Here is a 26,610-nt window from a genome sequence, read left to right on the forward strand (position 1 = left end):
AGTGTTACGTACTGATGGTATACAACCCTATCACTCCTTGATTCTAATACATAGTTTAATTCTGAGGTTGTTTTCTTGTCAAATCAGTCAATTATCCAAATGGGTTTTAAATTACATGTTGTGCTTTATGACGCTTTGGAGAAAGATTTTTTTTTTTTTCCCCCTAAGCATCTCTCTCTCAAAAACCAACCAACACCGTGTCAACAACAAGCAACAAACTTACTAGAACCCCTTGCCCTTCTTTGAGAGGGCAGATCCCATCCCAATGCGGCCGGTGCGATGCATAAAAGTAGCAACGCGGAAGTGTTAATTTCTACTCGGTGCCATATGACATGCAGAAAATGGTAAAATACTGGAGAATTATGCAGATGCCACACCAGCCTTGTCTACCTGGGGACAGAAGGACTCGAAGCCTGCTAGGCTGCAGCAAACTACAGTTCTATTAAAGCTAAAAATGAAGTTATCAAAATTCAGGCAGTGAGCACCACCACAAATACAGCTTTTCTATTCACTGGAATACATTGTAGTCAATGAGATGGATGCTCTTTATGTGTCCCTATTGACAGAAATTGTGGGCACAATTTGACCCATTCATTGCTTTATGTAGCTGTGCAAAGTTTGACCTTAGAAGGTCATTTTAACTTTCCATCTGTGACCCAGCTGGCTGACAAGCCCTTTCAAAACTGTCACTCTGCCCTGACATGTCTTAGAGAACAGTCACAAAACAGTTGTATTGAGCTGGTCTTCTACCCCGAATCCCCGCCCCACCCCACCCCCACCTCGGGCCCCACTCCATCTCCTCCCTTGAACATTGTTCTTCTTTGTTAAGAAAAGAAGTGTCGACCACATTAACATCTTTGGGTAAAACTGAGGATGCTGGTGTAGAGATGCACAGAAACAAAAATTTTAAGGAATCAAACCCTTTCGGAGATCCACTTGAAGATATCCCTGTCTTTGAGGGATGTGTTAGACCTAAGAGCTTTTGCTTATCATCTTTCTCTTCTTTCCTTCCTTCCTTCTTTTCTACCTTCTTCCTCTCCTCTCCTTTCCTTTCTTCTCTCTCTCTCTCTCTCTCTCTCTCTCTCTCTCTCGTACTAATAGCTGCCTTTTCCAGTACAAATATCATTACTTGTTCTACATTAACAATCACCATTGGTCTCTTGAGCTCATACACTACATGAAAATACAGAAAAATGAGTCTGGCAAGGGAAAAAGGCAAATTGCATTTAAATGTTAGTTTCTGATGGGGCTGTTGTTTGAAGTGAAGCTATAGGGGATACTCAGTCTCACTGAAGTGTCTGTGACCCCGGCCTTTGGTTACAGGGCGCTCTATGGTTTTCATCGTAAAACCCCCAGAAGAGGGAGCCTGCTTCTCCCTCTGCCTATGTCTCTGCCTCTCTCTCTGGGTCTCTCACGAATAAATAAATAAAATCTAAAAAAAACCCCAAAACAAACAAACAAACAAACAAACAAACAAACAAAACAAACCCGAAACAAACAGGTTTAGGGGGTCTCTGAAAACTAGGCAGAAAAAACGTGATGACCTTTTTTCTAGGATGGCATTTTATGATCTTCCTTGATAGGTTAAATGGTACCTTCCCACCAGGCAGCTTGCAATCCAATGACCTGAAGACAGTGGGTTTGACTGGAAGAGCTTTATAAAACCTCCTATCTCCATTGAGTTCACAGCTTCATATTGAAAACATCAAAAATTAAGGACAATAAAAACCGCAATGACAGCAATAAAATCCAAACCCCCAACACCCAGTCAATGAGAAGGAATACACGTGGTCCAACACGTGGGTGTACATTGGAGATGGGGAAGCAATTCTTACCATATGGGCACCTTGGAGAGGGTATGAGATGCCAGGTTGTTCAGGTGACCTGATCATGATAACCCTTGACACTTACAGGGCCCCAAGGCATTGGGGCCCGTAAGAAACAGGGAGCCTGAGGGCTTTAAGGGTTTCTTTGAGCTGGAGGGAGTCGGGGCCCTACTCTTGGTAACAGGCATCTCCCACACTGATGGGCTTTAGGGCAATGGGCTGAGGATTCCACCCCCCACCTCAGAAAACCACCATTTCAAACTTCATCCCCAAAGTGGAGCCACTCAAAGGTCAGCTGGCCTCTGGCCTCAGTTTGTCCTCTGGTGCTCTGGCAATGCTGTACATATGGTATCTAACAGAACTCACTGATCCAAAACCCTATAATAAATCACCAGGCCAACAGGATAAAGGAAGAATGGAATGTGAGCCTTAACTTGGAATTTCCTTGCTTTTGGCCATTTATGTTGCAAGCTTGCAGATGTTTAGAAATCTCTGCATCATCTCTTTGCCCCCATTTTTTTAATTACTAAAGCTTAGAATAATTATGAAACAAAAATAAAAACAACAAAAAAGCCTTTTCTTGGTACTCCTATTATCTTCTTAAACAGGAGTCAGTTGGGTAGGTTAATTTCTAGTTAGGAGGTTGCTGTGTGTTGTGTTTCAAGCCAATGTTTAATTAAGGAGTCTCTTATGTGTTCATTATAAACCTGATTTTTAGGGGGTGTTTAATATCAGTACCAAAATTCCCTCTGGGGTTGAATCCTAGAACATGCTGTCTCCAAATGTGGCTGCTAAGTTTTTTTGTTTTGTTTTGTTTTTTATGGGCAGCAGGGTTTTTTTATTATTCATGTTGAAACAGAGCCCAGATCAGCCTCCATGACCGGCTGGCTGTACGCTGACAGTGATGGCTTCTACCAAAGAGCTGCTGGGGGCTGTGGGTAGCTGGGACTGGTTTTAAAAGGTTCAGAAACTACCTGTTAACATGAGAGATAATAATGGTTTCAGAGGAACAATTTCAAAATTCTCCCATAAATAATATGTACTTAAGATGTTTCTAAGTTGGTCTCAACCCAAGGCTGTCGCACAGAGGTCAATTCCGGGAGGCCAACAAATCTCTGGAGTTTTGAGGACAGTCCTGCAGAGACACGGCACATCACTTCAACATTCCTCCTCGCTAGAACCCACAAAAGTGTGTTTCGATGTCACACCAACTCCTCACACAGACTGGCTGTGAAATGGCAAAGAAGCCACATCGTTCACACTGGAGTCCCTTGGCTTCAAAGAGCTGAAGCTCTGGCTCCTTCTATCTCAAAGCTGGCATTCGCTATCTGAGCTTTCTATAGGATGATCCCATCTTTCTAGATCTGATTCTTGGCCTTTCCCATGTAGCGCCACGCACTGCGTTCCAGCTCCTGAGCAGACCCAGGTCCGCCCTCTGGGGAACGGTGGGGCTGAGACGGTCTGATTTCTCAGTCTGGGGTTGCGGGTGTGCAGGCACCGGCTGTGACTCGGGGCTTCAGGAGACCTGGGACAGGACGAGTCTCACAGAGGGGTGTGTGTGTGTGTGTGTGTGTGTGTGTGTGTGTGTAGGAGAGCAACTCACCTCTGGTGATTCCTGGGGCTTCGGGGCATTCTCTTTTTCTTTCTTGCTCTTAGGGATTTCATGTTTGATGCGTTTGGTTCCTGATACTTTTGTTTTATTCTCATTTTCCTGTGAACTGTTCTCCTGTTTCCGAGGTTTGATTGGAGGCAGGGGCTTATCTTCCTCCCCTTTAATAAACCTTTCATACGGTAGGATTAATCTGGAATGACATCAGAAGACACGATCAATCATGAGAGGCAATTCCGGGAGCAACGATGCTATTGGGGTTTCGTTTCTTTTCTCAATACAAGCAGTTCATTGATGACTCCATCTCCAGTGACACCAGCGCGTTTCTAGAAACTTACTCCACAGTTCAGGGATATACTCCCTCAGTCAAAAACCAGTACCTGGTAACATACCTACTTCTTTGCAAGACATCTTTGTGGTTTTGTGAATCTATATACCAGAGATGCCGACGGAAGCGTACGAAGTTAACATCGTTATCATAGCTTGTGAAACAGGGCTAAGTGCCAACAACATCAGCACAGCAACAAGAGCAACACTCGTGAAGGCTGCCATTCGTTAATCATTCTGCCAGCAACTGCTTATTGAGCACCTACTGTGTACTCAGTGTTCAAGGCACTGAGATACAGCAGTGAACAAAATATTCAAAGCCTCTGACCTCATGAGGATGATTAGTCTAGGAGGTACTAGTGTATGTGCCAGGTTAGTGTCCTAGATTATCTCATGTAATCTCCACATCTTTATGGAGTATTTTTATAACTGTTACTACTAGTACTACCACTGCCACTACTATTTTTATTTCCTTTTTAACAGATGAGGGCCCCAAAAGGCTAAATAATTTGCCTAAGCAGCACACCATTTGTTAGAGATGGAATTTCTGCCTGCCTCCAAAGTTGATACTTCCATTCATGTCAAAATATTGACCAGACACTTCGGATAAAGAGGCTAACGGGAGGCAAGCACAGTGGGGCTGAGAGACAGCTGTCTTCTCCTGAGCTCTGAGGTGGGTAGGGGATTCCGGTATGAGCTCAGTTTTAGGGTGCCAAATAAAAGAGTCCCCGGTCAACAGGAGGGCGGACAGACCACTCAAGCCACAAAAATCAGAGGGCTGAAAAATTCGAGCGCTTTAATTATATAACTTTTTAAACAAAGTACATAAAATTGTTCTAAAAAGAGAAACATCAAACAGCTCTAGTTTTAATCTGTTTTCCCTTTGCGACATAGCTCTTGATCTGAAAGGGAAAAATAGCTGATGTAATTAAAAGGGATGGATTGCATTACAATCTCAGTTTCAACTTCAGTGATTAAAGTTTTTATAATGCATTTGGTATGATTAATGACTCACTGTGGGATTAATACAAGACTCAGCCTTAAAAATATGAACTTTAATACAGCAAACATAATTTGTTTTAAATAAGACAAGTTGACTCAATGAAGAAAATGTACTTGGCTTCTAAACAACATAAATCTGTTCAAATATTGGGAACCCTAATTATTTTTAAACTAAGACTTCCAGGCAAAAACTTCTTGGGTTTGGATATCAGTTAGCTATCCTGAAATTGGTTTCTAACCACGCAATCTGGATCTCAGCCCCTTAAACATTGTACACAACTGTTCAGGTTTGCGAGTACAGACGTGGGGCATTTGTGATAATATTTCAGTGTTTAATAAAATACCAAGTAAATTATGGGAAAATGAAATCCCAATTTACAACGTATTAGAAACAGAATTCATTTACTGAGCATGCTCGGACAAGGTATGTGCAAGGAGGCGTGAATAATAGTTTCGAGCCCTCCATCTGGCAGTGGGCCAGCCATGAAGATCAACACAGCCCATGGGGAATAGTTATCTTCAGATCCCATTACAAACTGAGTTTAAACATGTTACAGCTGCTAAAACTGGAAACTGTTCTCTCTATGTCGACTTACTAAAATAATATATGGCTGCCAAATACCTGCTTCCCACTGTAATATTACAGTTAATGTTTATATAATAAAAAGCATAACTAAGCAGAAGAAGAGAGAAAAAAGCAATCTTGTTCATACTTGAATTTATCCTGTCTCGTCTATAAGTCCCCAACGTTACCCCGATCCCTTTTATCTACACAGTCCTGCCAGGGACTCGATCCCCTTTAGCAGGTTGGGGATTACTGTCTGGGAGCCAAACACATCAAATATTTTAAATTGGAAAAAAATATTTTAAATAGACTTTAATGAAAACATTTTTTATTGTTGGGACAGATAGGTTTGTTTTACTTGTGTTTGGTTGCCATGGGAACCTGAGCAGCACTGAAGTCTGGGTATTCCAGTGGTGGCTGCTGGTTGGGACTGGGACCACCCTGCCCTCGACTCCATTCTCTAATTGAGACGGCGACACCTTGAGGAGCTCTCTTGGCAGAGAAGCACGGTGGTGTTACCTCTGAGTGTGGGGAGAGGGTGACAGGAGGCAGAGAACTGGGTGGGAGACCCACCCAGCGTGGGCCCCAGAGGACCCCTCACCTCTGCGTCTGACTGTCCTGGGGCTACCAGGCCCCCCAGAGGGGTGGGCACCAAGGACACTTGAATTTCCTTACACAACTGCAGATTCAAGAAGCAGGGCAACATTTCCATTTCATTTCTTTCTTTTTTCTCCCCCCCTCTTCTTTCTTTCTTTCTTTCTTTTTTTTTTTTTTTTTTTTTTTTTTTCTTTTTCACTCAACTCAGCAGCTGGCTGGCCGACAGCAGTAAAAAAATACATTTCACTTTGCTGGTCAAAGGCCTAAAGCCAGAAGCAGGAAATGTGGAATTAAATGTTTCTTGTATCTGGAAAGAGGCATGACTAAGGTAAAACTGAATCCAAACACAAGCCTTGCTTGTTCAAGGCTTCCAGAGGGAGGGTATATGTGAGCTAGTGAGTGAGCAAGTGAGTGTGTGTGTGTGTGTGTGTGTGTGTGTATAAAGGTCAATTGAGTGGCTCCCCCCCCCGCCCCCCCCCCCCCCCCCCCCCCCCCCCCGGCCCTTCTAAATCACTGAAAGATAATTATAGTGGCTCAGGGAAAAAAGGTTCCCAAAATAAAACAAGAAAGGCAGCAGCTAAAAGGAAACAAGTAGAAATATGACCAGCTAAGCCCTGAAGAACAGGGCTCGGTCTCACCCGGCACACAAACAATCGCTGTTCATATAGTGATTTCCGTTTGGTGAGATTTTCACTGAATGTTTTTTCAGTTATCCTGTCACGGTACAACACAATTACCCCACAGGATATGATCTTATCATTTGATTATTAGAAGTTTTTACAGTGCGAGAGGACGAGAGCTATGATAGGTTTCTGAACATTTAAACGTTCAGCGTCCATGTGATACCATTAAAAACAGGTTAGCCAATATGAAGGCCAACATTGCCCAATACAGGAAGCTGAGTAGGTTCGTATTGTATAAAGAATCTAGTATAATGCAACATGCCTATGCCTTGCGGATGATTATTCCTCAAATATTTGTAGTACGACAAAGATTTAATCAGTTTCTAAACTATACAGATAACAGCAAAAATGCACCCCAGCCCCCAAGAACTCATTACACAGGAGAAATATTTTCAATGGGCTGCAACTCTAAGAATGTGGGTTGGGTTTTAGGTGGGCGGAAGTAATGGGGAAGAGAAGCAATACATTCATTAGAAAATCCAGAGAGATTTTTGCCCCTGATCTACATCTACTCTGGGAATTGAGAGCGAGGCAGATAAATGGGCCTTTCTTATTACCCAGATTTCACATTTCAGATTAGCAAAATGCTTATTTACGATGCCATTAATGGATCTGAAATAGGTAAGCCACCATGTATTAAAAAATAACATCTTTCCATAGGCATAAGATTTGTAGCAGCATGAGATTTTATTTTTCCCTAGGAATAATACAAGAATAACATTTTCCACCCCAAAGCAGAAACAGTAGGGGAGCCTTTTGCTATCACCAAGATTCCTATTAAATTCAGTCACTGTGAAAGCAAGATTTTTTTTCTCCTTCTCCTTCTTTTTCTTTTTTTTTTTAAATAAAGACGACTCAAAATCAACCCGAGTTAAAATTAACAAATCAATAGCATGATAACCTTGATTTATTAGCATCTGAGCCACTAAATTATCATCATCCAAGAAATTGCTGCTTTGAAAAGATTTCGGCTTTGTTAAATCTCAAGTTAAATAATGGTGCTCCGTATACTAGGTTTTTAGATCGGCCTCATCTGATATTATGAAAAATTCAATACATTTCTCTACAGCAGAAGTCAGGGGTCAGCAAATCTATTACTGTAATGTAAGTAATCTGGCAACCTGCCAACTCTTTCTCCCTTTTATTATTTTTTTTGAAACACCAAGGCAGATAATTTTATATTTACAAATTCTAAAATCCTCCAGGGTCTTGCTTCTCTTAACAAAAACCGGCAGCCTCACATTCAAGAACTGTATATGGCACATGTCCTCATCATTTGCATTTCATACAAAAGAAGAAAGACTCTTCATCTTTATTAGGCAGCGTTCCCCCTTCCCTCACCATAGGCAGAGGGAAAATAATGTCAAATCTCATCTGAACGAGTAACCACTAATAATCTTCTGTATTGATTAATGCTTGCGTGGAATGACTGAACTTTTGGGCCAAAACATTGAGCAAACAGTGCTTAGGAGAAGAAATGAGAATCCATCTATTTATAGAACTCTGCAAAACGGTATTATAATACTGTCTAGAACTGATTCAATTTGGAGAGTCGGGGAAAGAAGTAGGAAATTTTTAGGGTTGAAATTGATCCTCGAACTCACCCTAGTTACTTTATAGACATTCTCATGGCATCAAACCTGTGAAAAAGTCTAGGCCCAAAGATCTGCTGGTGACCTTAGAACAGAATATCTTAGGGGCACAGGGAAATAAAGTTGGTGTGCATGTCAAGGCAAAAATGCTACTGCTATTCTTATACATATTAGGTTTTTTTTTTTCACGGTCATAGAAAAGAAATGACATATTGGTTCCACTGGGGTTTCGGACCTGATCTGATCCCAAATGAAGTCATTATACCTCCAAGTTGATTCCAGGGTTGATAAATTCTAAGGCTTGGCCAGACATTTCCCTTCTCAGCCAGAAATTGAAAATATAACTTCACTGTGAAGTGTGGGAAGCAATCTTTCACCAAATATGGAGCCAATAGAAGGTATATTTTTCTTTTTCGAAGATGATGTATGCACACTGGTTAAGGTTCCAAGAAGAATAGAAAGTTTCTAATCTCACATACTGTTCACCTCTCAGGGTTCCAGACTAAGACCATAAAAATGGCCCAGACCAAGACCATAAAAATGGCGGAAGAGCATTTAGGTGACAGCACCAAAACAAAAGTCAAATACACAAATGTGCTGTGGCAGCGCACACAGAAGCGGGATGTTTCCTCGGAGGGCACAACACTCACTGGGTACAAAAGAAAACTTTGTTCCTGTTCTTTTAAAAGCCAAGCTCCATCTAAGATGGAGATGTGGGCCCTGGGTAAAGATCTCCTTGATTTTATGGTGTGAGTTTCTGTAAAGCAGAAAAGAAAAACAAGTGTGCAGAGTATGAGGAGCAAAATTTCAGTAACCATGAGAGCTGAGAAAGAGGTCTCCGGTGTCTTTCTCCAACAGATGAGAAGGTGAATTGAAGACTTTGAGCATCAAGCCATGGAGCGAGAGTCCATGCTGACATGGTGGTCATGGAGGATGAGTCTATGGCAGGACTCATGGGAGACAGGAAAGCAATGGGGAAAACGCAGTGTGGATTCTGTATAGAAGACTTAGCTTAGCCCGTGAGCTCACCAAGGGTAAATTGTACCGAGCTCTTTAATAAGGAAGTGGGTGTAGTAAATAGCATCATTTGTGTTCTGTGTAAGATACCCAAAAGGTATGTGGCACATTATTATCAACAGCATTATACGGCCACTAGTCTTTAGAAAAGCTCTTTCTTGGGAAAATGACCTGCCTATCACTACCTACTCAAGAGGCATGAGAAGATGAACAAGAAACTTTTTTTTTTGAGGGCATTAACACTGTCCATTTGCCCCTGGAAGTGGTGGGAGGGTTGTTTCTTCAGCCCATTAATGACTCTGACACCTTCCTCTATGGTCCTGGAGTGCCTGTAACCCTAACTAAACAAAGAAAGAGAAAAAGGGTTCATGGACCAAAGCCCTAGCAAGACGGTGGCTTGATTCCTATAAACGATTGTCGATGTGAGAGAGGTGGTTCGAGGATGAGAGGCCCCCTGAACTGGAGTTACATTGGTCTATGGGGACCTTGGTTAAAAGGTGAGGTGGGAGGGTGGGGTGGGCAACTTCTGATTGTTCTCATATATTGATTAGGTATAATGATATTAATGGTAGCCACCGTGTATTAAGTGCCTATCAATACCAGGCGTTTTGTATATCTTAAGTTGCAACCAGTACAAAAAGATGTATATCCAGATACATTATTTTATCCTCATTTTATAGCTGTGGAAACTGAGGTTCAGAGTGAAATAGTTAAATGACTAGTCAAAGGCATGCAGCTAGTAAATGTCAAAATTTGAGTTCAAACACAGATCTACCTGCCTCTCTGAGCTGCTTTCATATCAGCAGGGTAGCAGTGCATTTTCATACCTTGTCTTAAAAGTACCAACACCGAGGAGACACTGAATGAACTGATCACCCCTGGCTTAAGAGAATCCTATGTCTTAAGGCACTAAAAAATCAGGGTGAGCATTCTCCTTTTCTCAGAAGCAGCAGTCCTATAAAACACTCATGTGGCCATTCCACAAGGAGTCAGCCCGTTACAACAGAAGCAGCCAAACTGAATTGGGCACTTGGCACAATTCTCCTCTAACAAAATGCCAGCAGGTTAACTATGTCATGACTCTCTAAAAGGTGGTAACTCTGGGTTAGGTCAGGCCCAACTTGATGTTGGACGGCAAGAGAAAATTAAGAATAATATATCCTCCATGGATTTCAGCCTGTAGCACTGAATCTTACCACACACACGAGGTTCTCATGGCTTCCCCATCTAGAATGAAAGCTCCTCAGGGGGCTTTGCTTCTAGGGTGCCTCCTTGCCACTTCGGTGAGGGTCTAGACTGACATTAGCCCCATGTCTTTCAACTTAAGACCACACTGAAGAAAGCTGGAATGGATTTAAGAAAGGCTGACATTATGCCCCTAGGGATTAAAATACACGCTCACAACAGAGGGCATAGACCCAAAGCAGCACCCAGCCCTCCACAATGCCAGCAAGCAAAGATGGCGGCAATTATTCTTCTCGATGAGAAAACAATGACTAAGTCAGAATCAAGTTGCGTGGATCCATTTCAAGGGCAGATGAACATTATTTCAAGAATAATAGACAAATACAACTACAGTGTTTTCAACAGAATAAGCACCCCAGAAATGAAGGCAGGCAGTGTTCATTATGTAAAAACAGGCAAAGAACTATTGCATTTAGGTCCCATGTATGTGAGATAGCGTGGATTATGGAGCTTCTGAAATGTTCATCAGGTCCCCCAAGCATTTATTATTTTGATCGAACTTTGTAATAACTCATCTAAAAACAAAATGTTCCAAGAGGTTTTCAGTGGAAGAGTTAAGGATATATTTTAATGGTAAACAATTACATTCTTCTGTCATCTGATACTTTTTTTTCTTTCTTTTTTGGAAACAGGCTCTCTGAATTTTCAATAGTTCCTTTGTGAAGGCATCTGTTACTCACGTAATTGAAAAGATGTTTGTGCAGTGGCATGCTTGAGAGTACAGTTATTTAATCTTAATGATAAAGCCCTGAGGACAGAAAATCATAAGTAGAAACCTCTTGTTATTTATCAAAAAGAAAAGGGGCTAAGACACCTAATCTATTCTCAAATTTAAATTCATGCTTGATGAAAACTATCAATAAAACATTGGACCTGAAAAGTTTCTTAAATACTATAGCCAGGTTCAAAGGGGTGAGTTAGGGGGGAGGTAGGAAGAAAACGAAAATGAGACAATAAAGGAGCTTGACAAAGAAAAACTGCTGTTTGGCAAGCTTTTTTTTTTTTTTTTTTTGGGTCAAACAAAGAACTTGCTGTAGTTTACAGCATGACACACACACTTGATTAGTTTGTGCCTGAGGGTGTTTTTACACTCTATAGTGTAAACTCCAACTTCTATTAATTACAACTTGCATTTAGAGGCAAATTTAAGAAATTTTTAAATAGAGATTTTTTTTTCCAAGGCTGTTGTTTATTTTTTTTAAAACAGAAACCAGTTTTTCTACTCCAGGGCCTGGCAAGGGCTTTGTTTTCCTTTTTAGAAGTTTTTTGAAATACTCAGGCATTGGAAAGGTAGCAGAGCACTTTAAGCACTCTGAGGGATACAGAGGGAGGCTTTTGCTTATGAAGTTAACTGACCGTCCTTTCGGGAGAAATTCTGTAGGTCCCCAAGAACAAGCTTGGTGGGGGTGTAGACAGAAGGGCTGTGGCTATGTCTCAGCCTGTCTGAATCTTGGTGCCTTGTTAGATTTCCCTGACCGCTGGGTATTGCTAAGAGCCAGAGGCCTTCTGTGGGTTTAGGGGAAAGGGTTGAGAGGGCATGCGTGGCAGTGTTGCAGAGGTGTTGCTGTGCCCACTGGCCAGAGCCCCCATCATTGAGATGATGATTAGAAAGGAGTTGCAAGTCCATAGACTGCTCAACCCCACTATGGGTGCCCATGGGGGAAGATGGAACAGGGTCTATCCTTTGGACCTCGGGGCAAGACAGTCAATAGGCACTAAAAAGGTAAACTGTAATACCTGCCTTGGTGTATCCAATTCAGAAATTCAGCCTTAGTACTCACCTAATAGCTTCTTCCATCACCTCATTCCTTACCTCTTAACACACATTCCCTAGAGGAAACCATCCTTTTTGTTCAAATTTAATTTAATTCATTCAATCCCAATTTCCTGAGTCCCTGATATGTTCATGACATATCACTGGGTCCACTGGAGAGACTCCAGGAAACCAATAAATAGCCCATGATCCTTGCCCTCAAAATTAGTATCTTTATCAGTCTCAAATTCAACAGCTGAACATTTTAGGCAATGTATGATGATCTCTAAAGTTATAACCTAACTCTTTAAGACCCGGTCAGAATTCTAGATCCTCCTGAAGACTTTGCTCATTCCAGCTTGAAAATTCTCTCTATTCTTTCTTTGATCCCTATTGAATTTGTTATTTGTATCAATTTCTTATAGACCTGAAGTTTTTATAACCTCAAATAATTTAACTCTCTTTCAGATATGTATGGACTATGAGTTGGATTGTATGATGTTAGGTAAGCCAAGGATCACAGCACCTTCCAGTTCTAATGAGTCAGTGGTAATGGCCTGTGCGTGCCATACTGAGGAGAGTTCTGAAGCTGAACTTGGGCTTGTGGAGACCAGCATCGTGTTTCCTTCGCGTTCTCTGGTAGCATGGGCACTTCCTCGTTGTTTGCCAGCCTTATTCCAAACTCTTTGGTTCATACGTTTTCATTATCCCAGAGGGTGCTTTGCAAGTGGTAGACGTTCAAAAAACACCCATTGGCTCTTGAAGGCAGAAGCAAAGGAAAAACGGCAGTTGCTCAAATGGCAAATCTATCGTACCTCAGAAAAATAACCCAGCAACTAGGAGGGCTTCTTACCAATTTCAAATGTAATCTTAGGTTATGTTGATAGACTGATACTGCTACATCCCAAGAAGTACTATATGCCACATCTGGAATCGCTCTGGGTATTCTGAGTGACACAAATTGGAGGCATCTACATGACAGCAGGCCAAGCTGGTGAAAATCCATAAATCGTGCTCTGAGGCTTGGCTGAATGGAATAGGAGGACTTGAAGTGAGAAGGGAGCCAAACATATGGAGGCCCATCACCAAGGAAATGGCATGCACAGAAAGTCAGCCTCCACAGGTAAGGTAGGGTCATTGGGAAGCCACAGAAGGTGTCCTGCTCAGTATGTGGAAGAGTGTTTAGATGAAAAGCACGTTCAGTGATGGTTCTTCTTTCTCACCCCTCAACCGCAGGGCATTTGAGCAGAGACTGGATTAGCCCAGTGCCAAAGTTGGTTCAGTCCTCACAGAACTTGACAGCCTATAGGCTACTTTTGCCCAAAGGTGGGTTTAATTTAACTTATATTTTCAGAAATACTGGATCTACTATTTTTAAATCAGGTGATTTCACATGAAAGTCATCAAGAAACCATGGAAAGTCTGACAGCACTGAGACTCTATCTGCCCAAAGCAATGGTGTTGGCAGATCCCACTGGACCTCTCTGGCTCGGCTGTATGTACCAGCTTCCTACTTTCCTACCTGGCCACCTGCATCCACCTATGCTACGCCCCCCATAAACATCTGAGTTTGTGATCAGTGGTGTGGAGCTGTGCTTCTTCAATGACCTGACATGAAGGACTAGGTTTCTAAATTTTCTGTCTTGCTGATGGGACACTTTTGTTAAATTCATAATTCATGAAAATGATTAGTAAAACAATGAAATTTAAAGCAAGTCACATAAAATACCCCCAATGTTCTATTAGTCTCAATGGACATAAAATTATTCTGGCAAATTGCTATATAAGTGTAACAATGCTTATTTGTAAACTGTTCTGTTCATGGAACACAGACAGGCCAGAAAGCCTCACTTGAGTAGTACTGGTGTAGAGGATGACTAAGGGACCTCTCAGATCTAAAATGCTGAGACCCTGCCTGTATCTTTCTGAATCGGGTTCTGATTAACTTCAAGGGTATCAAAATGAGCAAGAATAGATCAAATTGTGTCCTGGACATAGGGAGAGCCGCAACTCCCCTTACTTTCCCCCTTGACTTTCTCCTCATGACATGATTAGTCAAGTTCCTTAGAACTTGATATCTTTTTGGCATTTACCTTAAAGCACATATTTATCTTCCTCAAAACGTGAACCTCCCACACACTGCCTTTTCTACCTTCAGAGGAGAAAGGCAAGAGGTTCAGCAGACTGTCACTTGGGTTCTACCCAGATGCATCTGGCTTGGCTTCAGCTCCCCCCAAGTCTCCCCCAGCCCTGCAGCAGGACAGTCTTGCCTGGGGAATGCTTATGGGAAAAGCCAAAGGTTAGAATTTGAAATTGGGCATTACGTACATAAGAAGATGAAGCATAATTGCCCATTTTCCCCATAAGCAAATACATTTGTTTATGATTTTGATTTTCTAAATACCCGACAAAGCACATCATAAAGTTCTTTTGCCTTAATGCTCCTTTTTCCATCCTTAATAACAACTTCATGTGCTCCTCAGACACACATCATGCAATTTATCCAGGAAAATTCAAACCAGTAATTTGGTATTCTGTGTGAAGATTTTTTGTCCCCCTCTGGCATGTGCTTAAAAGACATTTTTCTAAAAAAGAAAACAAATCTGCATGTGAAAACAAAGTCTTTAAGGTGAATTACTATTCCAGAAAATCAAGCTGAGAGGACTCTATAAAAATAACCATCTTCCTTTTTTGTTCCTTTACTCATAAAGGTGACTCGGGACACCTTCAATGCAGAGATGGATGAGAAAGAAAATGTTCTACTTAGAAAGGTCCCACCCAGCTGACAGTGGGCATTTTTTCTTTGCATTCCAACCTCTGGTAGCTTGACTATATATCCTGAGCAAGAAGTGTCCAGAATAATCACACTTCATGAGCTTTACTGAGTTTGAGACATCCACGTAGCAACAGTCTCGCGATGGGGAAACATGAATGCTTTTTATATTGGTGATCAGCTGTAACATGAGCAATTAAGTACAGTACTAATGGACTATGGCCAGGAGCCTGGTACTAATATTAAAAACTGACAGAGATGAATAGGTTTGGAAGCAAAACCAGGCTGACAAAGACATTTTTATGAAGTGCCTGGACCTATTTGATTTAAACCAATCAGAGGCAAGTTTGGACGAGTCAGGCCTTCAGCGACAATGATGCATTCACAGGCATTGTACCATTTCTGTTATGCCTTAAATAAAAACACCCATTGATTCTTTTCAACAACCCACACTTTCATTATTACGCTCATTAATAAACCAAAAGTGCTCAACTAAATATACAAGTAATATTTACTGAGGCCCCGGCTACTTTTTTCTTGTTGGAAAATGAAAACATTTACTGGAAACACGAACCGCACCACATGAAAAATAAATCAGAGGATAATGCATAGATCACTCCTTTCTTCTTCATCTTCTAGGAAAGCAAAGCTGGCGATAGGGAAGGGGGAAAGGGATCAAGTCTGTACACCGGAGTGAAAAGAGTGAGACCAGATGACTGGCTGCATAGGAGCAACCCAGTCATTCTGATCTGATGGGGAAAGGTATGAAAAATGTCCATGGGCATCTCCGGATGAGATGTTTGCCCGCAACATCCTGATATTTGTCTTTCTTACTTCTTGATCCTTCTTGAAAATGGTGAACCTTCACCAATCTAGGCCACTCTGTTTTGTGTTAGCACAGCCTGTAACTAGCAAGAAGGAAAGCGATCGGCCAAGCCTTTAAGCACGGATTCAGCCAAGAGCTCCAGCCTCTTCTCTGACCAAAGCAGAACTGTTTCTAGTCCCTGGGACAGATCTGAGTGTCCTCTGCCCTTCTCTGAGAGAAGTGTTAAAGAGAAAGAAGATGTAAAACACCTAGAGTAGTTGCCCCCAGATTTTTCTCCCCACCACAACACATAGGAGCAGGGATCAGTCCTTTCGGATCATGATTGGTGCAAAATGAGTGAGGCTGGTATAATTATAAGTGGAGTCTCATTTTTTTCTAAAGATTCTATTTATTTATTTTAAAGAGAGAGAGAGAGAGAACATGAGCAAGGGGGAGAGAGGGAAAAGCAGACTCTTCACTGAGCAGGGAACCCAATATGGGGCTCAATCCCAGGACCCAGAGATCATGATCTGAGCCAAAAGCAGACACTTAACTGACAGAGACACCCAGGTGCTCCCTGGAGTCTCTTTTTCTTTTTTTAAAGTCAATTTCTGCCAATTTTAGTACTTTTCTGCCAATTTTAGTACAATTTCTGCCAATTTAGTACTATTATTAACTATTAGTCATTCAAGACATCCTTGGTATCTGATCACAGCAATGTGAAAGGAGCCCAGATGATGAAAGGATATACAAGGAAGGGTAAAGGACCTTGCTAATCACCCTGTTGTAACTGGAGTTTCTGAATCTGTGCAGGGATTTCCACGTTGGGGGGCCCACTTGGCAGTTGACTATTGTTGTAGCTCCAAATCTACTCTGCTCTGCTTGGTGATTCTGGGACCAGGGTTCTGCAGATGACAGGCCTCTTTTGTCAGCTGTCTTCCTTTTGGGGTTCTGTAAATGGGGCCCTAGCCAACCAGGGAGGGGAGGAAGGACTTCTATTTTGCTTGTTGTTCATTTCAGGGCCAACCCAACAGTAATTTAGCAGCAGCATTTGGTTCCAGCCTCTAGCTCCTGTCAACAATCCCAGACCAGTTTCATGGCATTTGCTCTGAGGTCCCACACCAGTCAGGGAGCATTGCCTCCTCAGGTCTGAGAGCAGCTCCTCGGTGCTCCACCTCTGGGCTCAGTAAGGACCAGCACTGGTTGAGAGCCTCTTCCCAGGAGGGTTCTAAACCCCAGCTCTGTGAGGCATACTCTCTAAACTTCTAGGTGGCAACACCCTAACCCTCTTTCCCTATTCTCCTGGTCCTAGGGAACCTGTGGTTATTACCTCTATATTAATGTTGCACTTTACGGCATTTTTTTTCAGTAGATTCTCTTTGTTGAATACCTAGTGTAGTTCTTATTTTCCTTACTGTATCCTGATACACACCCAACAAATTCCAGATTTAGCAAAGTGAGTGACATAGTTTTTCAAAAAATATAATCCAGTGGGAGATCTAACCTTTATGAAATACTTCTTTTACTCCCAAGAATGAGGAGAGAAGAGACATTTTTTTAAGAATCTTAAATATGTTTCTCAGTAAACTTTGAGGTATCTCTATTAGAATTTTCCAATTTGACTGATTGAAGGCATTTTGGATGCTACTACTCCAGGTGAGGTAGATCATGAAACAAAGTACACAATCTTCAAAAGAATATATACTGGTATTTCATTTAAGATTTAGGCTCTTTGGACCCCTGACCTCAGTCAGTTAAGGACCTGCCTTTGGCTCAGGTTATGCTCCCAGAGTCCTAGGATCAAGCCCCACATCAATGGGGAGTCTTCTTCTCCTCTCCCTTTATCCCCTCCCCCTGCTTGTGTGTTCTCTGTCTCAAATAAATAAAATCTAAAAGAAGAAGAAGAAGAAGAAGAAGAAGAAGAAGAAGAAGAAGAAGAAGAAGAAGAAGAAGAAGAAGAAGAAAGAAAAAGATGATGACGATTGAGGCTATTTTTATCCAGATAGCTGCTTGAGTTAATTATACACATACACACTCACTCTACTATTAGATCCAATCCTTTTTCTATCCCAAACTCAATCTGTTTTTTTACCATGTGATAGCTCTGTAATATGTTTGATTAATTTTCATTCTTTAACTGGATAAGTTAGCTAACAGTTGGGATACACTTTTTCTTGCAAATTTTAACGGCTATCTGGTCCTTGAAGTTTGATGGTTCAGGTTTTGGGAACATTTGCAGATAGGGGTAAGGGGGGTTTCCCATCAGAATAGAAGTCCTTCGAAAATACAGTGTTTCTAATGAAAATGCTCTGATTAAAACCTTGACTCCTAAGTCAAAACCAGCCAAATGTGTTCCCTCAAGCGCTCTTTACACAGTACTCACCTGAGACATGGATACTATTTTGTAGGAGGATTTCAGTGGTGTCCCTGTGATGTACAGTGAGAATGTAGGTTTTCTATTAAATACTGAGAGAAATAACACTCACATTTGAAAAGTTGATATAATGTACTGAAAACAATGCTAGGACGAGTAATAATTCAAATTCCTGTTACCAATTTTTAAAAATTCTTTTGGACCATAACCCCAACATGTAAGGTAATCTCTTGGGAATACTTTGTGGGGATTATTCATGGGGTACTAGACCCAACCCAGTTTACTATGATTATTCCTACAAAAACTATTCTAAGTTTCATTGAATGGCTATACTAAAAGAGGCTCTTTGCTAAATGCAACACAGATAAAAATATAACTGAACTAAAAAAAATATGACTAAGAGTTGATCTACTAGATAACATGATCTGAAGATGCATTTGTAGGATGCAAAGGCGGGTGTTGAGCATCTGGGTTGAAGTTGGAATGCTAAAGAGCAACTATTACACTTAGCAGTTCTGTTTTACCTCTCAAACTAGCAAGCCGACTGGCCTGTTTGTTCATCTGGGTCTTGACTTCATTCCATTCATGACCGTTATTAACACACACACACACACAGACACACAGACACACACACACACACACCTCTACTTGGATCTTACAAGCTCTGAATCTGAAACCAGGTTGCTGAGTCAGTCAACATGTCAGCAGGGAAAGGCCAGGAATAAAGAAGTTGGCTCGACCTTAACAAATCAAGTATGGAGTGGGAGCACAGAGCAAGGATAATGCATGCATTTGCTAGCAGATCTGCACTGTTGTGGGCAACAACAGTCCTAATGCAAAGAGGAAACACTCCTGTGGATACAACCGTCATAGTAGCTAATTCGGCATTACTTCTTGTTTGCATGATCATTACCTTCTGAGAGAAGCTGAAACTGTTAGAAAGCGGAACCACGCAAAACTTGGCAAGAAAGGATTTTCTTGGTCAAAAGCAGAGCCGTAGAAGAAAAAATACCAAGATGGCAAAAAAACAATGGATCTTATCTGGGGCCGATTTCCTTATTAAAGAAATGCTTACTTTTCAATATTAATACATTCAACATTAATACATTTCAATGTCAATACGGTTACATGGCAACCTCATAGTAACACTGCAGACTTATGATTGCCAGAAGCTGAAGGTTCTTGTAGTAAATGAACCTATGGAGAACACACTGAGTAATCTAGGCTTGTGGGGGGCGGGGAGGTATTGTCAAATAGGTGATCACAGGATAAAACCAAACAGAAAAAACATCTAATTTTAGCCCCTGTAACTAGAGAAAGCCATGTCCCCTAAAAAATCACAAGGCGGTATGCAAGGTAAAATGCCAGAGGATATTTTCTATTTCCAGAAAGGTCCTTTAGACTTCCCCTTATCTTATCCTTCACCAGACGCCTCTTCCAAAGAACACACTTTTAATTAAGCAACGGCTTTCCAAGAAAGGGCTTCTTACCTTTCATAATGTCTGCGGGTGCAAGTGGCGGCGCTGGTGCTCCCAGGATTACCGCCTAATTCATCATAAATATGTTTCCATTGTCGGCGGGCTGTTATCTGAAAAAATGGCAATGGGAAATTCAATCTTGCATCATAAGAGGTTCACAGTGCCAGGACTCAATACATATGCAACAGGCAGAAAAGGACAGTCTGTTCTGGAAACCCAGAGACACAGAAGTCCAAATGAGGGTATGGGGAGACTTGGGGTTTCACAGTGGGATCTGCTTCGTGGTACTTTTCTTTACAATAAACACAGAATTCTGCTTTGGGCTCTATATTTTGTCACCCTTAGAGCATTTCACCTAAGGCATCTCCCGAGATATTTTATGCAGCTCTTTCCCCTCAAGGACCCAAACTCATACTCTGATCCTTTAGGTCATGTGATAAAGCACCCCATAAAATAAGATTTCAGCTAAAGTGTCAGTTTAAAATAATCAGAATTAACACTGGTTGTATAAGGGTGGGGAACTGGGTGGCCAAGATTATAGAAAAAGAGAGAGGCTTTTCCCCAAGCTTCCTCTTGTATCTTCTGATTTTTGACCTATGTGATGCGTTGACTACTTTAAACACTAAATAAGATTACTACATAAGTTAATTAAATTGATCAAATTGCTTATGGAATTTGCAGTCATCTCCGGGATACTTTTATGCCAGCTCCTCTAACCACCAAGACAAAACCAAAATCTGAAACTGTGTCTGTTGCAACCTGTTTACTTTTATTCACTTAGGTCAGCAAAACGGGCTATCCATCAAATCCTACGAAACCAAACAAATTCCAAAGGGAAAACACAAGCTACGTCTACTGTGGCGCTGGGTGAATAAAACCGGGCAGCTTGCAAAACTACCGAGAGGCACATTATGGTCCTGTTTAATTTCTTTCTTTAATTTTATTTTTGTACATAAATTAAGATTTTACAAAATAACAGATGCATGATCTGGCAAATGATGAATTTGGGGAAACCACGTCATCTACTACATCCGAGCGAGTCTAGCATTTCCTTGAAACCAGGAGACAGAGCACAGTCTGAGGTCCTTGTGAACCTTTCTGAACAGAGTTACAGGAAAACTCTGTTAATGGAATGTGCAGGGGGCAGGGCGTGGCAGGGGTGCCAGTGGCACTGGCTGCAATCAGAGCACCAGGCTTCTTTTGAAATAGCCCCGCAGAGCTGCCAGTGGAGTTCACTTACAGGCTAAAGGCATCAATCCGAGAGGGAAAAAAAAAAATCTCAACTTGTAAACAGGGGCTCTGTCAACTGTAATCTAATGAGGAGGGGAGGGGTGGCTAAATATTATAGGGTAAATGGCACCTTTTCCATTTCAAATAAAACCCTCTTTATTTCTATAAGCCCTTCTCAACCTCGAGACAATGGGAGGTTTGCATTGTTCCATTTCCCACGAAGCATTCTTGAACCGATTTGTTTCAATAGTTCTCTCTAGACAGAACCACGTCTTACATCTACTGGCAGGTATGACTAGAAATAAAATCTTCCTTTATTTAGAGCTTGGCTTAGATTATAATAAATGGTTTCAAACCCCTTTCAAAACACTCAAAATACATATTTTAGTAATTATTTTATATTTAAATACAAGCTCCCTCCGATCTTTCAAATAATATGCTTTCAGGCTGGTCTATTCAAGATCTGTGTCAAGGAAGAAGCGAAACAGGATCCCCTCCCACGTGTCTATGTTATTCCTCAAAGCCCTTAGAACATTGAGGCCCCTTGAAACACACCTCCGTATTTCCCTCCCTCAGATGATGTGTGTGCACCCTGGCGTGCCTGGAATGGTCAGGAAATAGCCTATGTATGTCCCTACATGCACTTCAGAGGAAATCACCACTCTTGTCATCTTTGTATCTCTTCCGTGCACTCTATTTCATATTTTATGAAGTATTTTCACATGCATGGTATCATTTCATCCTCCCATCAACCTGAGGTAGATTATAGGAATCTTGTCAGAGATGAAGGAAGTAAGACACAGAGAGGTTGCACACCTTGCTCAAGGACACACAGCAGTAGAATGGCCATGTCAGGACTCACACCAATGTCTTATGTCCCAAGAGCAGACTTTTTTTCATACATCAAAACAAACTCCCCATCAGAATGAGCTGGTGAATGGTCCACGTGTATAGCAGGGTGATAATACAGAATCTGGGGATTGTGTGCTTCACTTGAGGCAGAGGACTGTGGAAATCATAGCTTCTGCTATAAGTTCTCAATTTTGAGCTGTGGGTCTCTTACTAGTGGGGAAATAGCACAGCGACAAGGTCAGCAGGAATCTAAGGGGGTTAGGTTAACAGTGCTCTGAAAGTTTACTTTCATCCAGCAAAACTATGGCTCCTTCTACCCTGACCACTCGTGTATCTTGTTAGAACAGAGGTTCTCCATTATGTTCACCACTGAATCACAATAACTCTCAATTATATTTAAATCCATCCATTCACTTGACCATTTATTCACCAAACATTTCTTTAACATCTCCAACTGTTGGGTGCTATGCTAGCATCTGGGATGCAACAGTGAAAACCAGACCCAACATCCAACATGACCACATCCTAGCATGTGGGGTTGAGGTGGGGGAGGGATACCAAACATAGACAAAGGACCACACATATAACAAAATAAAGGTTGTGAAAAGTGTAATGAATGAGAGACCACTGATGATGGGATACTTAATGTGTGGAAACTGACCACGCCCCACTCCTATACCCTATCATCTAGACTAGGAAGTAGTATCCTAGTCAACACTTGCCTTTCACAGAAATGACAAAATTCTTTAAGAACAAATAATGAATTATCAAAAGGAGGGGAAAAAAATCTTCCTTACTCTAGGACTGAAACTATGGCAGCAGGGGGCCAGCATCAAGGATTACTTGGCAATAGTAAGCCATGTGCGGTAGGCGAGGGGTCTGCGATAGCCCTTGCTAGCAGCTTCTGGTGTTTAAATACAGTTTTTACCAGTGAGGGTTCATCTGGAGCAAAGACAAGGGCCAGGCCTTCCAGGAAGTGGTCCCTGTTTACTGAGCTTCCACTGGCCAGCCTGGATGAATCAGGCCATTTTGAGATATTTTCTTTCCACAGGAAAGTCATAAAATGTGCTCTTTCCAACTGCTAAACGCTTTTATGCTCTTAAGTACACAATTCTCCTGGGTACACATCTCCATTTTTTGTGTCCAGATGCACTTTTAATTCAAGTGCTATCCACAGGCTGCAAGGCAAGAAACATCTAAATCCTCCCGTGGTCCAAACCCACAGTGGGTCCAAGAGTCCAAAAGGAGAAAGGAAAGGCACAAGAGTTGCTCCTGGCCCAGCTACTGGGCATTGTGCTCTCACCTGTACAAATGTGCCTCCTGAACTAGTATGCTTTCATCATGCCCAAGCGTGCATTTGCTTAGGTTTTTTATTCTGCTGTCCAGAATGTGCGTTATCTTTAAAACTCCAATTGGGAAAACCCAATGTCTACCTAGTAGTCGCTAGCCCTCCGGTTCCACTCAGGTGGAAAGTCTGATCTAGCCACGGGTTGAGTTTGACTAACTGTCATTAAGCCGGAGACTCCTGGTCATGTTCGTGTTTCAATCTGACCTTCTGTTATTTTAGGTTTTTAAGGATACGAAGAACTCTGGCTCTTTGTTTCCTAAAGAAAATGGCCAAATTCATTCAAGCAATGATCTCTCTCGGGTTGTGCTTCCCCTGTCATCTCCTTTAAGATCTTCACTGAAATGATAGGGATTCATGACAGTCAACCCATCACCTACTGCCTGCTATTTTAGGGCACTGTGCCAGGTACAGAGGCATGGAGGGAGCAAGTAGAGGATGGAGGGCTGAGGGTGGGGGATACTATAAAAAAGAAAGAGAAGTTACTACTTTCAATGGTTCATAATTTAGCAGGAAGCATGATCCCATATGACTAATCACAAAGCAAGAGAAAAAACTGAGCAGACCACACCCAAGGAAAGCAAATCAATCTCATGCATGGAGACCTCATCTCACTTTGAAGACACTTGTCAGTTATTCCTTTCCCTGGTGTGAGTAAGACCCAAGAAACTTAGTGAAAAGCACTGCATACCCATTATGTTTGTGTATGTTCATTGCTTCTAAATATAGTGGTTTTCAAATCACTCTTTGGAAGCCAGTTTTAGAGGTGGCCTGAAACTAACCTCCACACCGCGGCCAAGAAAATGGGTCCCGGGGGTGGGAAAGAAATCTGTCTTGTCTATAGTTTACTTGATGAAACTATCCCAGTCCTTAAAAAAAAAAAAAAAAAAAAAAGGAAAACTATTTTAACCCAAGACATGGCCTTGGAGCCTTGCATTCTTTACCTTTGAGGTTGCAAGGATGAAATAATCTTAGAATTTTTGTGGCCTGGTTAGGAAACGGCAATCAGGAACCTTGCAGGACTTTAGTGTGTCTATGGCCTAAGAATGTAGCAGATGTGAAGTCAAAAGGAACATTTGCCTGCATACAGTTTTGCCCAGGCTGCTCTGAGAAACAGCCTCTTTCTCGGGACACCTTGAGGGCGGACTGAATTCAAGGAAGATGACTTTTTTTTCCTGGTAGTACTCCAGGAACTGGAGCCTTTCAAAACTACATGACATCATCTTTGGCCTCGAGAATTCTGAATTGAGCAAGAGGCTTTGTCCGTCCAGTTTACTAGGGTTAGATTCAAAGGATGTCTCAAAATGATGTCAAAGCCAGAATCTGGTGTCAAAGCCTAATCCTTCCAGCAAAGAGACATGTGACTTCTTCTTCTAGATGAGAAATAATGGTCCTATCTCAACCGTGGAGAGAGATGGAGCTGCTAACTGGGCATTCTTGGAAGGCACCGCTTGCGTGGTCCTCTGCCTCTAGAATAAGGTTTTCTCAAGACCCATTTCCCTACTCTACCTTCTTTCCAAATATTGCCTCTGGTTCACCATCACATGGTTAGCCAAATGGAAATCACTTTAGCAAACCACCCTCAACACGCTGCATCCTGGTAATACCCCAAGCTACTCTTCAAGCTGTAATTGCTTCACCAGACACTAGAGTGAAGACCTTGCCCGCTGCTCAATGCAGCTTTATCCCATTCTCCCTCGGCAACTGCAGGTGACCTACACTCTAAAATGCTTGGAAGGAGAAGTTGGATGTATGATTGTAGAGGAAGGATCTTCACTGCCAGCCAGTCAAAATGTCAGGATATTATTTTTTTAGGGAATCAAATCCATTCAAGCCCTGTAGGATCTCTAAACCTAAGGAAGCAGAGACACAAATTTCAATCCAGCAAAGGCAGAGGAGGCCAAGAGAACTGAATATAGTCATTAGTCAAATGCTTATAAAGGCTTAAAATAAAACCTCTGCTCCTCTTTTTTGTTGTTGTTGTTTTAATTCAATTTGAGGGTTGTGAAGGGCTGCAATGAAATAATCCATAATCCACAATTCAAACCAGAAGGTTTGGAATAGTTTATAACCACAAACAAAAACAAGCCAATTAAGATGGCCTCTTTTTATAACCAGAAGGAATTCCAGAGAGATGTCTTTATCCAATCACAAGTTAACAGCAGAAGAGATACATCTACACATTTTCAACTTGCAAGGTTTTACTATGACTGAGTGTTTTCATCATGCAGCCCTCTCGACCCATCTCCTAGGTTCACACATTTTTCTCAAGAATCCGATAAAATCTCAGCTAGTAGTCAGTGTGCCTGGTAAGGTTCGGGGTAGGTACAAAGAACCGACTGAAAGGTAGGCTATTAGTGGCTTTTCCCAAAATATCACCCCAAAGAGGGAGAAGGCATTGTAGACGCCTAGGAGACTTCTGGGGGTGGAAGGACAAAGAAGGGTCATTAATGCATCTCTTTCCTCCCAGTGTTGCTACAGAGGTAATGGCAATGGTGCGCAAACATTCTCTGCAAGTCAGAATCCAAAGAAGCCCACAACGACCCCTTGTGACTCATTTCACCTCACTGTGCCTCAGTTTCCTGATTTGTAAAATGAGGGTATGGACTGGAGCAGGGTAAATACAAGGCCAATTTGCAAAACAAGAAAAGGTTTCAATGCTATGCTTTCCCACATTCAAAATGAAAATGGCTTATCGAGTCCCAACTTGGTTGGATTACCACTTCACCAAATGGAAAAACCTTCATTGGAAATTCTGTGCTGCTTCGGAATCAAAGAAAGGGTAATATTCTGGCGGGCTTCTTTAGTAATAGCGTGAAGACAACTTTCTAATCTTTGATGCTTGACTTGGATGGGTCTACACCGTGAAGCAAGGAGCCACGAGGGCCAGTGGTCACTGCTACCACTAGCTTTGAATTGACATCACCCAGAGTGCTGGGATTCTTGGATTCTTAGGGATTCTTCGGTTCTTAGGCCCAGGGCCCACCGCAGAGTTAATATCTCAGGGTGGACGTCTACACAGCTCTGAATACTACAAAGTTCCCCTTTGAAAATCTGAGCCCTAGTTCTTGAGTAGCCTTTGGGAACCACGGATCTAGAAGATTCCAAGATCTCTTTTGAGCTCTAATGACAAATCTGCACTTGCTTCTGATATCAGATAATCGCATAGATAAATGTCTTTCAATAACACAGTGACGACAACTTAAGCCCTTGGACGGGATCTTATTCATACACCCGCTGGACCGACTTCAAAATCGAATCCTCAGTGAACATCTCATTTCATTTATTGGTCAACATATACCAATAGAAAAATGTATCCTGTACTTGGGGGATTCAAAAGCTTCCAGTAGCATGGGAGTGGCAAACTTCCCTGCCCATAGGGACAGCAAGATCATATGGATCATTAAGGAGATAAAAAGGAAAGGGAAGAGAGAAGGAATGGAGGGAGGGAGGCAGGGAGGGAGGGAGGGAGGGAGGAAAAATCTGACCAACCGACCAACCGGCTTCAGCCAGTTCATGACCTTGGATGTAGATTTT

At 41.9% G+C, this 26,610-nt stretch overlaps 1 protein-coding gene across 3 annotated transcripts in view; it reads right to left on the bottom strand.

The window, feature by feature from the left end:
- ARID5B (AT-rich interaction domain 5B) overlaps positions 1-26,610 on the bottom strand; it is a 178,363-nt gene that overhangs the window by 6,845 nt on the left and 144,908 nt on the right. For all 3 annotated transcript variants that reach the window (XM_041750373.1, XM_041750374.1, XM_041750375.1), the window contains 2 exons: positions 19,659-19,756; positions 3,430-3,628 (listed from right to left, as the gene is read on the bottom strand). In XM_041750373.1, the coding sequence (XP_041606307.1) occupies positions 3,430-3,628; positions 19,659-19,756 (297 nt within the window). The remainder of the gene's footprint in view (positions 1-3,429; positions 3,629-19,658; positions 19,757-26,610) is intronic.

This window comes from Vulpes lagopus, chromosome 3 (genome assembly GCF_018345385.1).
Source record: "Vulpes lagopus strain Blue_001 chromosome 3, ASM1834538v1, whole genome shotgun sequence".
NCBI classification, from domain to species: Eukaryota; Metazoa; Chordata; class Mammalia; order Carnivora; family Canidae; genus Vulpes; species Vulpes lagopus.